This window comes from Apaloderma vittatum, unplaced genomic scaffold (genome assembly GCF_000703405.1).
Source record: "Apaloderma vittatum isolate BGI_N311 unplaced genomic scaffold, ASM70340v1 scaffold14919, whole genome shotgun sequence".
In the NCBI taxonomy this organism is placed as follows: Eukaryota; Metazoa; Chordata; class Aves; order Trogoniformes; family Trogonidae; genus Apaloderma; species Apaloderma vittatum.
This window is the reverse complement of record NW_009735949.1, coordinates 61,146-76,206: the sequence shown is the minus strand read 5'-3', so window position 1 is coordinate 76,206 and position 15,061 is coordinate 61,146. Positions and strand designations below refer to the sequence as shown.

Genomic DNA, 15,061 nt, shown 5'->3' with positions numbered 1-15,061 from the left:
ACTTCTTGTACACCCCCGTACGTACTCACGGCTGGGGTGGAGTGAGAAGCATCAAAGGCCTCGACGCTGAGTAAGCACCGCTCAGCGACAGTGAGAGCATCCCTGCATTACCAGCACTGTTTGCAGCACGAGTCCAAAAAATGCCAGATACTATGAAGAAAATTAACTCTCTCCCAGCCAAAACCAGCACAGGGCTTAAGCAAAGCGAGGAGAGGATATTTTTGTGAGCTGCTATTCTAACTGCTACGTATTTTAAAATCCTCCACTGCAACACAAAAGTAATGATTTCTGGCAGTGCTACACAGGAAAGATTTGGTTGCGTTTCCTCCATTTTAATTTTACTTTTATTGAAATACTGCACTTCAGGAAGGAACAATCACGTATTTTGAGTTTTGCTGCGCCCGTACCCCTTGTGAAGTGTACATGATCATATGTCCTTGTCTCTGTAAATTATAAAAAGGCTTTAACAAAAACTCTTTTATGCCAATGTACGTACCTCTGTAATAGACTTTGGATCTTCAGGATTTGAAAGCTCTCATAAATGCTCAGGAAAAATGAATGTTTAAATGTGCTTTTCAACTCAATGTGAAATAGAATTGCACTGGAAAGCGTGGAGTTTCTTCCCGGCAATCACTTCTATTCTGTTTAGGTTTTTGTATTGCTCCTGAGAGACACTGGTTTGGAACTCCTCAGAGTTATTTTCATTTTAACTAAAATGTAAATGAACAGTCACGTCAGACCAAATGATTGCAGTGTGAATTCCAGCCTGTGTAAAGCTATCATAGCCTGGAAATATGATGTTTTTCTGTTGCAGAGATGACGCATGGGGCTATTCACAAAAGCTGTCTAGTGAGACAGATTTCCTTGTGGTTCTTTCTCTGATAATACAGACAAATAGGGTCTTGGTTTGAATTGTTGTTATCTAGAATAGCCTGTCTCTGTCAGGATCTGGGAAAATTATTCTCCCCGGGTAAATGTTAGCCTTTGTAAATAGTCCCCCTCTTCCTACTCCTGAAGCAGTACTTTATTCTTGTGTTTTGAAATGCCTGATTTTAGTCACTATAAAATATTTGTTAAAGAGAAATAATTTCTACTTTTACCAGGGCAAACAAGCTGCTCTTTAAGGAATACCTGTTTAGTGAAATAAGCACTGCTTGGTGTTCATAGAACAGTAGGAAGTGGTTTATTCATTCTGTATGAAAAGTAATGATACTTGTTTCGTGCTCTGTGATAGATGTTCTCGTACAGCAAGTTGTGAAGAAAAAGGAGATTCACCTTCAGAAATAGGCCTTATATTAGTTAAGTACATTGCTAATTACTGTAATCATACAAAATTTGTAATGACACCATATATTTACAAGTTCCTTTTTGTCTTTTTCATGACCGTGTAGCAACTCAAAATTGTTCTGAGGTTTGAAGACAGCATCACTTTATAGCTATAGTCTGTTGGGGTTTTTTATTTTAAAAAAGTGTTTCTCTGGAATTGGGCATGCCAGCCTCTGCTCAGCTTTGCTCCATGCTCAATTTTCGTAAATCCTATTTTTCCTTTATTCTTTCCTAATCTAGAAATTGCTGGCTATGAAAAGCTCGTTAACTTCTGTTTGTAAAATGTTCTGCTGTAACTTGGATTAAATGCAGTGCAGCTGGGACTAGTCATGGCCAAACAATACATGGCATAAATTATCTCTGTATGGAGTGTCTGACTAGATAGCATAATCAACATGAGAGTGACAAAACAACACAGTTGCGCTGTTGTTGCTGACAACTTCATTATTTTTGTGCTGTTCAGCTGGGTAATTTGCTTCTGAGGAACAGCAGTATCTTCAGACATGTCCAATGCGTACACTTTTATAAGCTTTCTGAAGATGGATGTGGTTGCACAAGTTTAGTTTTTTTCTTAACACGGAGACCAACTGCAGGAGCCATTAGCAAAGAACACTCTACATTGCTTTTGCAACAGGGCAGCACTTCCATCAACCAATGTTGGTGAGCACCTCTTGATATGGATTTGGATAACTTAAGGTAACAGCAGCTGCTCTTGGATTCCTAGTTTCAAACAGTAATGGCTCTAAGGATATCATGAACTTCCTAGAGTAAGTTATTTCTGTTTACCTTAACTTACACTGCAAATTATCCCAAATGAACAAGTAGTGCTTTGCAGCTCAAACACTCCAGGTCTGATTCTATTCCATTGCAGCCAGGGCTCGGTATTCGCAGGAATTTTCCAGTTAGTAAGACTACAAAAAAAAGCCCCAAAAAACCAAACCACTTTGTCAAAAGCAAACTGTACAAAAACCCATACCATCTTTAAGGAATTCTGACCAAACAGTTCTGGTTTCCTGCTAGTTCATCTAAAACCATACTCTGAAATATAAGCAACCAGGGCCCAGAGTGCCAAGGCACTGCTGCCACACCGGCTGCCCCAAAATTGCAGACCTCCCGGCCTCCGCGTCCCTTTCTGTGGAAGGCGCAAGGCCCCGGCGCATCTGCCAGCTTCAGCCCTGCAGCAGAGCCTGCGTGTGCTGAAATCCAGGTCATGCTGAGAGGAGAGTAGATCAGGAACCCCGGCTGAGGCTGGAAGCCTGGGGAAGCTGGGGCTGCCAAACTCAGCTTCTCTTAGTAGCTTACATCACGGGTGTCTCAAATATTTCAAAACACTTGGGAAAATTATTTCACTGGGAAATTTTCTAAACTTACTCCAAACACAATTATTTTGTCTTCACTCACAATTTCAGAATTTCTTGAGTTTGATCATGTCTGTGACTGATGATCTGGGAAATATTTGTCTTTTTTATGAATATACTGAATACTTCTGTGTGTCTGTGGATAATAGGTTATTTGCTATGGATTTGGATCAAGAACACTGGCTAAAGAAACTAGTGAAACAGTAAGACTCAGATCGATGTCCTTGAGGAAACACAAGAAACCAGGGAATAAGACAGAGAATTAACAAATTGGCAAAAGGGTATGTGTGAAAGATGATAGGTAAACACGGAGCCAGAGAGGCAGAAATTGCCAAAACCAGAGTTGGAATCTACTACAGTAGCTCATATGTATAAAAGTTTGCAAGAAAGAATAAGTGTGAGGTATAAGAAAGTTACACTTTTGTAGGGAAAAAAAAGATACACTTTTTTTTAGGCTTGTTTGGTTTGTTCTGGTGGGTTTTTTTACCTTTCCCGCTGTATACCTTTGGCTGTGTAAGAAAACCACCCCAATATCTTGTTTCAGGGAGCAGAGTCACTTTAACCACCTTTCTAGTCCTGGATTTCCAAAATAAGAGCTCAGACAGAGGTGGCCTGTCCATGCTGCTTTGGGAGGGAGGCTGGAAACCCCATTCCCAGGTGTGCGATCTGCCTGGCTACGTTGCCCAGCCCTGGCCGTGACAGCGTATGGGACAACAGGTCTGACGTTGGAACAGTATTTTGTCTTTTAGAGGGATTTTGAACAGCCTAAAATTTAGCTTTGTCTCTAACGATGATGACAGCTTTGCTGTTGACTGACTGGGAAGTAGTCAGGCTCCATGTGACGTTTTCACATTCCAAATGCCTGAGCAAGTTTCCTTGCTCCAAGGCTTCCAACCCAGTTGCCGGATGACGGGTCTACCAAGCGTTTTTCCCAACCCCAGTGTGTGCAGCGCTGGAGCTCAGGGTGATGTAAGCCCCAGGCGCACTGGTCGCTGCACCTGGAGGCCGTGCTTGCACCCGAGCTACCAGCTGCGCTGAAGCCTTGGACACTGTGAGCCAGGCACAAGTAACCCCTGCGCCTGGCTGCTCCTCCAAGGACCACGGCGGGCTTTGGAAGAGCTGGGTGAATGCTGCCACCTAATGATGGAGCACACGAAAATGAACGTCTCCAGCTACCCTGAGATTTTTGTACAGGACGGCTTTGGGAGCTCCTCATGCTCTGCAGGAGAACAGCCTTCCTCATCCCAGAAAGGCTTCCAGTATCCAGGAGAAACAAAGACCGTTTGCTAAATGGGATTACTGGCCAATGCAATGTGCTGCCTTGTGGCTAAAGTTGCCTGTAGTGTATAAGGCTGAGAACAATACAGGGTAAGTGTTTTGGTAAATGTGTCAGTTAATCAACCAGCTTGGGCGGCCTCTTTAAATGAAACAACCCCCTAACTGTACATCTTCGTAAAAACATGCACCTTTAGCAACTGGGAAATCAGCGCACAATGTGTGCTGCAGGTAGGTAAACTTCTAGAGTGATCAAACATGGGATGAAATCTGCTATGATAAGTTAAGTAGTGTAAGTTCAGCAAACAAAATACTCTGTTCAACTAGTAAGTGTGAAATACCGGCAAGTGGAATAAAAAAAGGCTGGCATCTTTGAGCTGTCTAATGGAATCATCAAAGGCTGGGAACGTGCAGGTTTCTGTAAGAGATCAAGCTAACAGGTCTGTCTGCGTGTGATTTATAATAAACCCAGGTTTCTGTTTTCTGTAGGTCTTTTAGTCTTCTCCATTTCCAGAACTAGATGTAGGGGCCTCTCACACTTACTTACACAAATTCATTCATCATTTTGAGTAGTTAATTTCATTCTTTATCATTTGGTAAATCTATGATTACTTCTCTTACCCTACTGAGTGTCATTTTAAGTCTTCTAGCTTTGAACATCCTAATAATGAACTTATATTCACGTGACAGGAAGATTATAAATATGTATACTGAATATAAACAGACTAACTGTCTCTTATAGGACTAGCCTGGGCAAGAAAACATCTTTTCTTGTAGTATTCTACTAAATAATGTTCGGGTACTAAGTATTATGAAAGTTGAAATGACAACTGCAAAAAATTTACTTTCCACCAAGTTGAAGGGAGAAGGCAAAACAGGGAATGGGGACTATTGACCCACGATGAGAAATTGCTAGAAAATTTAAGAATAGGCTAGTTTCAGTAAACTCACTTCAGGTTTTTCCACTGAAACCTGCTGGAAATAGAGAATTGCCTCACAACTGAGTTCCACTGATGGGGGACCAAAAAATCTTAACCAGGGATTTTGACTTGGAAGAATCACCCCTATTCAGCACAGCCCTGAAAATGGAATTTTAATGCTTACTTTTAATTTTAACTAATTTAGATGTTTTAGTTTTTCAGTATCCCCCCCCCCTCCCCCGAAGATAATATCTCAGTGTTAGAGAAGTATTTGGTGGTTTTTGAAAGATTTCCAATCTTTCTCCTGTTGGCAAGGAGCAGTGACCTCAGTCAGCTGTCCTGCAGCCTTCCGAGTAATCACAGAATCACAGAATGTTGGGGTTTGGAAGGGACCTCAAAAGATCATCTCATCCAGCCCCCTGCCAGAGCAGGATCACCTACAGCAGGTCACACAGGAACGCGCCCAGGCAGGTGAAGCAGCAGAAGAGAAGAGGGAATCCTGTACATGTGTGGCCTGTGATTTTCATGGTATAGAAGGAATGTTATGCATATTGTCAGAGCTCTCTCTAAATTCTCTGCTGCAGCAAAACATGCAGGTGGTTGCATTTGATACTCGTTATGTCTTTGAATATGTACATATGCATGTTTGCTCACACACACACACTTAGGTATGCGTGCATGTAGAAAACCTCTCAAGAAATGGGCCATATCCAGATTGATTAAAAAAGTATAGAACAATTTCAAGTCCCGTGACATAGAAATGTCAGGCCCGGCACTAGATTTTAGCTTCAGCTACTTCGGCAAGAGGACAGTGTCTGGTGTGAGGTGCAGTACCCTTAAATGAGTTTTGAAGAGTGGAAGAATTAGGCTGGTCACCAGCTTTTGGGATGTTCCCAACATTTTCCAAAAGTGAAGCACCATATCTTAATAAAGCCAGTGGGTTTTTCCAGCAGGTTGTAACAGTAGCTCTAATATCCCTTTAGAAACAATTCAAAATGCCTTTTCTTTAGATATCAATGACCACTGGCAATGACAGACCTGAGATTTAGTGTGTTTTAATCTCTTGTCTATTGCCAGATACTATACAGGTGTTCTGGTTACATGAATGTAACCCAGTGGACTGTCCAGGAAGGATAACGATTTTCTAGATTGTTGTTTATCACCTACATTATTTTTACAATTCTAAGGCTGTGTATGGTTATTCCGTATTCTGACTTTGTAGCATCTTTGTGGGTTTCTGTGGGATCCAGCATTTGCATTTTTTTTCCCCTATAGTAAAAAAATATTTTTTTCCACTGTTCTCCTATTTTGGAAGCTCTCAGTGCACACATTACAGATGCTGTTTTAGCTGAAACATAGACATCGATAAATTGAGTTTATCTTATTCATTTAATATCCTTTTTTAAACGTAACCTGTTCAGGCTGGGAGCTTTCAAATGATCCTGCAGATGTCCCATGGTTGCTGCTTTTGTTGCTATGATTGCAGACAGCTGTGGTGATAGCTTGCTTGAAGAAAGAAGAAATACTACATCACATGCAACACGCGTTACTGGACAGAGTGTAGGACTGTGATTCTTTTTTTTTCCTTTTACTGATTTAACTAACTGCTTGAAGATGGCTGCATTTATGTCATTTTGCTCATACTCCATGGCAAATTAATTACAATTGCAGCTTTGTTTACTCTGTCAGTAATTATTTTTTCTACTTGCACGCTGTGTTGCTGATCAGTTTTAAGGGATACAACAAGCTGTCATGCGGCATCTTTGACCATGGAGGCAAGAGATTTACATATTAATCATTCCTATAGCTCCACAGGTATCTAGTACGGACTTAAGGAATGAAACGTTTCACCTGTGATACATCACTGTTTGCTTTAAATACTGTTTTCCTTTGAGATCTTAGCTTGGACTTCAGTAATTGCTAGTAATGAGCTTTTCATATCTGATCATTCATGCAGTGTAAGGAAGAGGTTTGCTCATTCTGCCCAAAGGCTGTACCAAAAATGACAGCAAAGCCAATGTGATTCATGGAATGAAGACAGTGGACAATTACCAGCACCTTGTTCATGATTTGCCTTGGACAGCCTAAGCTGGTAAGTCAAATTTAACTCTTTCATGCATATATACTTTATTATTACTTTCAAGTACAAAATTCTTTCATAACCATAATTAAGAACACATACAGTGTTGAATGGTTTTGGGGCTGTTGTGACTTCCTAAAATCTGAGTTTAACTCTTTCACAGCTGTGCTGTGTCCTACTAGTGCACCTGTCAGTACTGTGCAGCATATGAATATCTGTGCGACTAATTCCATAAAAAGTATTTGCCTTTGAAAAAGCCCAAAAATACGCTTCTGAGTGTTCAAAAAGTGTACAGAAAGTGCCATTTGCCATAGAAGTCTTGTAACGTGCATTTCAATTACACAGTTCTGATCAGTGATGTTAGCACAGCAGATCCTTGTTACACAACTCTTGTTTTTCTTCCAGAAACTACTAGCTGAAAATGACACAGCAAATGCATAATTTAAGTCTGCTCCAGACTAAAAAGAACAGCATGCCATCCTCTCCAAACGCTGCAAAGCGGTTGTATCGGAACCTGTCAGAGAAGCTTAAGGGGAGCCACACATCATTTGACGAAGCATATTTCAGAGCTCGATCTGACCGGCTCAGTCTCCATAAAACGTCAATGGTAATTACCGATATTTGTCAAATTGCCAATTTACTGTCCCGTTAATCTCCTTCGTCTGTTTGCTTCTCATCTGTGCAATTTTTATCATCCCTTCTTCTGTTCCCTGACCAGTGCTGTGTGTTCTCCCCAGACTTACAGTTTATGATGGATGGTGGTTTAACGGGACATAGACTTGCCTGTGCTAACTTTATTTCCCCCTGACCCACTGCACGGCCACGGGAGTGCCGGCTTGTGTCACTGCTGACCTCCAGTGAGCACAGGGACCTCTGGGTATTTATTACCTCTCTGGGCACTGAGATGGTGCCCACAACAGTCAGTGAACAGACTCCCACTGAACTCAGAAGGCTTCGGATCCCATTCTAGCCACTCTGCCTGTCATTTTCACAGTTTTCCCTAGAAATAAATACTAAGGAAACCATCAGTGAACGGGTGGAAATATTCCAGGCCAAGTTGCTAGCTGATGCATTTTCTAATCCTTGAGTTTCTGTGCAACGGAGCTAAGTCAATGACTAAGATCATGTCTCCAGAAAAGTGAACATTTGTTAGAATTTGTTTTCTTTCAAATTTGGCTAATGAAGAGTTTTCTTTCCATTCTCTCTTGCTGTGCAACACTTTCCATTCAGTAAATTGTTGTCTTGCTGCAGACATAGCAATGTCCCAAAATAGCTTTATTCTTGAACTCATGTTTATCAAAACAAGTCTGCAGAAACTACTTTAATGTTTTTTCCAACTCCAGTAGCACATAGTGGACTTTTTCAGTCAAACCTAGAGCAAATATCTTGAAAGGGGCACTTCATTTTAATTAAGCTACATAAGATTGCATTTCTAAACACTCCAGCGCTGAATCACTTACTGGAACATGGTTATTACTTACTGCAAAGCAATACTGTAGTCCTTTTCAGTACATACATTTGTGCATCAGAGTAACACCTAAATAAATTAATCACATAGCACAGCTGTCTAGCTAATGATTAGAGGCTGCAGGACTGAGTCAAGGAAAAAGGAAGGTAAAAACTGCCCCTAAACTTTACCTGATCACTTGTAAGTGTGATCCAGTTTCTCGTTGAATTCAATGGCTTTGTCTTTTCAGAGCAGAAGGAAGTTATCTAGTAAACATAAGCGAAGGCAGAAATCAGAATGGTCGTCAGTGACAATACCAGCTGGGCTGAAACTGAGCACGTGGGTCAGGAGACGCTACATCTCACCCCTGTTTGAATTTCTTCCCCCTGAGCTGCAGATGTGGGAAGAACACTGCAGAGCTACAGAGTCTTTTACATAGAATATGATAACCTCTTGAGAAAGTGATATAATCTTCCTGAATATTTGTTTTCTGTGTGAAAACAAATAGTTGGGGAAAAGTTTATCAGGTGTGTAGAATGTTTTTTCTGGACTTGGAGAGCTGGGCTCAATGCAGACTTCCAAATGGGGCAATTTACTGGCATGGCTGAAAATGTGATAGATCCTTTACTGTCTCACCAGGATATTTTTTTGACTGAAATCGATGCAGCGTGGTTAGATGCACACTGCTATGTGGATGAGGGATACGTACACGCCCAGTTAGAAAGGCCATGTCACAGTTCCCATATATTTACACTCTAAAGTTACAAAACTTGCCAGCATATTTCAGCCTATCGAGCGTGTCCAAATTGTTCATTTGGAAAATCTAGTGTCTGCAATCTGGTCTCATAATTGTTTGGTTTGGATGAAGTACCTTATAAAATTCATGCTCTGTTTCTTGTTTAAATCAGAGCAACTTCAATCAGATTTCTAATGAAATGAAGAAATAGAAATTTGCTCATTTTTTTCCCCCGTTTTTGGTGAAACATTCTTGCCAACAGATTAGCTGGCAAGAACATTTATGAGGAATTAAGTATACGCTTAGATTCTGTTCAACAACTCACTTAAGGCCAAAATTTCACAAATACTTTAGATATTTCATTTGGCAAGCAAAAATCCAAAGGTGCATTTCAAAGTCAACTAGGCAGGTCTAAATCTTGATGACTGAATTGAAAAAGAACATTTCAAATCAAAGTTTTCAAAATAATTTTACAATAATGATTCAGGTAGGTAAAATCTGCGTTAAAGTGTGTGTCTCTCTACGTATTTGAAAAGGACCAAACGATTTGTCAGTGATATCATTGGGTTAATTTCAGCTGTAGTCCTGAAGTTAGTAATCTTTATGATGATGACGATGATGATGATGATGTAAGAGGGATTTTTTTCTGTTTTGTATAACACAAGAAACTCCTGAGCTGTGGTACAAGATTTATTGATTTTCAAACAAAATTGGAATTAAAGGTGAATAATGGTATTGAGCACTTAGGGTGTCACTCTACAAATGCTAACTCATTTAACTTTTATGCACATACATCGAGTCAATTAAAAGAGAATTACTGTTCTGATCCCAAAGGGGAAAACCATGTACGACGTGCCCAGTGCCACAGAAGTGGAAATGTGAACCGAGAAACACATAATTTCCTCTCCAAGTGTGCACCACAAGCCTGTCATTGAGTAATATCATCAGCTGAACCTTTTTGTTCTGCTCTCGGACTTGTAGCGAACATTCCCTAAAATGATGTTGACTGAAAGAAATGGAAACTAATGTAGTTGTTCAGTTTACCTCAACCAACTCCCTTGGTAGTAAGCTCTTTATGAATTTACTGTTAAACAGACTTTCCAAGCGGTGATCAGTTACAAGAATAATATGATTTTGCTTGTTTTCTGATTGGATTAAAATACAGATCCTTCTGAAGCATAATTACCATTTGTTTCCATAAACAATAATACACAGCAAGTTCCAAAATCAGTAGGGAAAAAAATAATATGGGTGTAAGCTGTGATAAAATTAATGCTTTTTAGAATGTTGATATGTAATTTTGGACAATTGGCAAATATTCACATGTCTAATAGTTCATATGAGAAAGCAGTCTATCAGTTCACAGTTCTATATTCACAATAATGAAGTTTCAAAGAGTGAAGGACCACAGCTTTGTTTTTTCCTGTCTTTAGGTGAAACATCAATGATATATTGACATTAATTTTGAGTACATCGTGCAGTGACAAACGGCTCTTAAATTCACAGCGTTGACTTGAGTGGGGACTGCTGACATATAGCATGTATCAGAATCATACCGTTAATAAAAATATTCTGTAATTATTATTAAAATTAATTAAAATTATTTTAATTTGTAGCCAGAGCACTTCATCCCTTTAAGGTAGGGGCAAAATGCCAGAATAAAAGTAAAATCTCTGATTTCAGGGTGCTAAGGTGTTATATAAACAAGACAGCAGATATGTGGAGCTACTGGAATGAAAAGAAATACTGCTGCATTGCAGTAAAAATTTCTGTCTTTTTTAAGTTTTACCTTATGATAAGAGAAATACATGCTGGTCTCTTCTAAAACTTTCTGGAGATGTGCACTTTCTAATGACAGTATATGTCCTTAAAGACAATTTTTTGCCCTGAACAGAGCAGTGGTTAAAGAATGACAAATTTAGCTGCTTACCGTTCAACTGTTCCGTTTTCTTTTTCTTACACCTAACACTGAAGTATGATTTAAGTATCTGATAGTGAAATGAAACCTGAATCTAACAATCTAGGGAAGAATCTGAAAACAAGAATTTGACAGAGACCCATTTTGATGAAGCACTTTTTAAAGTAGTGTCTTTTATTCTGAAGAAATATTTCTCCAGCTTGAGCTATCTTTTGTTCTTAAGTGTCTAAAAAGTAGATACTCGAGTTGGTACTAACCTCCTAGATTTGTTTCAACTAATGTAATAATGTCATTTCTCTACATTGACAATTTTGGGTAAAGGTCATTGTAGATCCATCTGTCTTCTTGTTCTGCTGATCCCTAAGAGCCAGCATAGTTGGGGTCCATATTAAAACTTTAAGATAACATCATTGTTGCAATTTCTTAGCATGATATTAATACTTCACATGCAGAACTATAGACCAGATCATCTCTGTCAGGCCTGAGACACTTTTAACTTCAAGCACAAATGAAAAAAACTTGCAGAGCTGATCAAATTCCAAAGTGTAGCTGTGGACTTTGGTTTTATAACTACTTGCAAGCCATTAGTCCATGTGTTTTAGCAGGAGACAAAGATGTTCCAGCAGATGAGTGCTCTTCCAGACAGCGTGGTTTCACTGAGAGCAAAGCTTGGAAAGGGATATGCCAAATAAAACCACATCCATACAAAAAAGAACATGAAGTTTTGGTGTGGCTGAAATGTAAATTTCTAATCACAGTAGAAACCGGTTTCAATTCAATATTTGTTTCACATCATAAAGAATACATTATTATATAAGAATTTTCTCTGTGTTTCCTCCATGTGGGATTCAGGACACAGCAAGCGAGATTGTGTCATGTACGTTAGATCTCTTGCTCTCTTATGAATGCATTTCCTTAGTGCGCCCGTCAGCACAGCGCGTCTCCGCAGATCTTGGTTCCTTTGTGTGACCATATGCTGAGCTCTCCTTGCTAGACTGGGCCTCTTGTTCCTACTAATTCCTTCTTAGAGGAAAAGAAATTATTGGGTAATTATGGCAATGGGACACTGGGAGAGAATTTAAAGAATCTTGGCAAATAACGTGTCATTACTGTGGGCTCCAGAAAGATGTTCTCATAACAGAAACCTGCGGGCCTTGCTACTTTCCTGCACCTGCTTTTTCTCAGCTCAGTTAAGAAACAACAGATTTCTTGGTATTGTACCATGCTTTTATCTCCTGGGCATTGGTGAGGAAAAGGTTCTCCCTGCCTGAGAGTCGGTGCCATGTATGTTCTTGGTTCCGGCCACTTGTGTTCTCTGCTTTTCAGACACATCCCTTTCTTGACACACTGGACAGTCATTTTTTGCAGGCTCAGTTCTACTTCTTTATTTAAGGGCTACACATTTCAAAGCTGTTTCTAATCACAGGTTAGATGCAAAAATATGAGCATGTAGAAATGACTGAAGTCTTTGAATGAACAGTACCTATTACTAGTTTACACTGAAACTGTGAAGATTTTTCTTCAGAATAACATTTGATTTGGATTTTGATCACCTGAATTTGTAGATTTTTCTTTAAATTTTGAGTTTTTAAAAATTGGTAGTCCAAGACTTGGCCAAAATCATAGACTTTCATCCAGTTTCACACTGAAAACATGTAATACTGCTCATATATACTTTGACTACAGGACAGATGTCTAAGTACAGGTTTTGTATGGATTTGAATCTCACTTGAATCTTCCCACAGACTTGAAGCAAGTTCAAGCACACAAGCCCAGAGGCCAGACCAAGCACAGTTTTTCCCCAAACAATTTCCATATTTCTAGCTGAAGCTATGCTGGGGATCAAAATTTTATAGCAATGTCGCAAAGCACAATTTTTCTCAATTTATTTTTGAAACATTGAAATTTGAAAAATTTTACTATATTTCTGTTTTTATTGATACACAGAATTTCCAGTGCAATGAAGCAATGTTTGAGGCCGTAGAACAGCAAGATCTGGATGCTGTTCAGATTCTTCTTTATCAATACACACTGGAGGAGCTGGACCTGAACACACCAAACAGTGAGGGACTAACTCCTTTGGATATTGCCATTTTGACAAACAACGTCCCGATTGCTAGGACCCTTCTACACGTTGGGGCAAAGGAAAGCCCACACTGTAAGTAAAAAAAAACAGAAATGGAATTGACTTAGATAATTGCCTGTAGGAGATTAAGTTTGCTGCTGTTTTGAAAAATTAATTACATTACACACAAAAATGGACTGATTTTATCATAAAGAAGATAATACCAGCAATAGTACATAGTGCTGGAGGACTTTTGCAGCAATATCTGCTCGTTGAATGTTTGCTTAGTAGATCTTTTTTGTTCTCTATGTCAGATATACCCACTGACAAAGCAGGTTGAGCTTCTAGTGTGATTAACACTGGGGAAGATGAGTTACTATGAATAATGATAACAAAAAAATCTTTAAAAGATATGGAAACAGAAACTGAGTGATTTAAAGATCATGGTCTGAAATAGGGAGTTTGTCATCAAAAATGAAAAGACAATGGGTTGTCTAGATTTTTTTTATTTTGATTATCCTTTGGATTTTGGCTGTTCTGCCTTCACAAGACAGGTTGTGTTGAAATCTATCATTTCCATTACCCACAGGCTTCAAATGGCCTGAAAGCCCATTTAAATGAGAATTTCAAAGTTCTTCAGAACTATAGAAAATCCAAACACAATACAGACTTTCTGACTTTACTGGAATACCAATATTGCTTATAACTAAGCATTGTAGTTATAAAACTCCTTTGTATTCCTTCACGGACACTTTTATGCACAATTTGTGGGTTGGAGGGTGACTTACCAACCCAATTAATCAACCATATACTATGACACAAACTCTGACGCCTTACTTGTGTCTAAAAATACACCAATGTATGTGAATTTGTTTTAAACTGTCAATGCCTATATTTAGGACATTCCCAGCAAGGCTATAATGAGACTGTGTTTGAGGGGTTCGGCCACTGCAGACTCTGCCATTAATTTGAAGTTAGTTAAATTAACAACATTTAGTGCTGGCATGTCAATCTCCGTGCTCCAGGAAATTGCACCTTGAGGCTACTAACATTGCCAGTTTTTTCACTGGAGAGTGTGTGTGCATGTGCGTGTGTGTGCTGAGTTTTTTTGCCAGACCCTCAGTGTTGGTACACCTTTATTGCTTTTCTATGTCCACAGCACTTATATTATCATTTATTCTGGCCTCCTTTAACCTTCCCTGGAGATTTTTGCATAGTGTAGCTGCTCAGTGAAAAGAGTTTTTTAGTTTTATATTTATTTGTTTATTTTTCTGTCATGGTTCATGACTGAGGCTTTAAAAAAAAGTGTGACAGCATTTAGAGTACATGATTGACTGCTGAAGCAACATTCATTAACCATGACAAATCTAGAGGAAAACACAGTCCTGAGTGTTCTAAACAGCAGTAAAAAAGACTAAACTAATTTTTCATTGACCTCATCTGTAAATAAATGCAGTCTGATGGCGAGCAGGGGCAATCATAAATTAGTATTCATTTCCTGTAATTAATGCAAACATGCCTATGAACACAGAGAATATGAATATATAACCACCTCATTTCCATTTCAAAATATACCCACCAAATTTCCACTTCACTTATCTTGATTTTTAGTATTTCTGATTGAAATAATGGATGAAGCATTCTCAATAAAAAGCATACAATTGTTCGGTTGGTTGGTTTTTTACCTTAAGGATTTACAATTGCTACTTCAGAGCAAAATGCAAAAAGTTATTTTCAGCACTCAAAACAAGGATGCACAGTGTCTCTGTATGTGGCTTCATCCTTGTGGAATTGATAGTCACTTTCTACTTACTTTCTGCTCTGCTTTCAGTAGTTAACTAACCCCTTTAGAACGGAATCCACGGTGTGTGTATGATCTCAGGGCTGCAGGAAGGTGATCCAGCACCCAGAAAGGGCATTTTCATTGCTTTCTGGT

The 15,061-nt window shown here is 39.2% G+C and overlaps 1 protein-coding gene across 1 annotated transcript in view; it reads left to right on the top strand.

Moving 5' to 3' along the window:
- The first annotated feature begins 4,177 nt into the window (after window positions 1-4,177).
- ANKFN1 (ankyrin-repeat and fibronectin type III domain containing 1) overlaps window positions 4,178-15,061 on the top strand; it is a 52,082-nt gene continuing 41,198 nt past the window's right edge. The window contains 4 exon segments of the mRNA XM_009876798.1: window positions 4,178-4,190; window positions 6,782-6,971; window positions 7,365-7,566; window positions 13,008-13,218. Of these exon segments, the coding sequence (XP_009875100.1) occupies window positions 4,178-4,190; window positions 6,782-6,971; window positions 7,365-7,566; window positions 13,008-13,218 (616 nt within the window).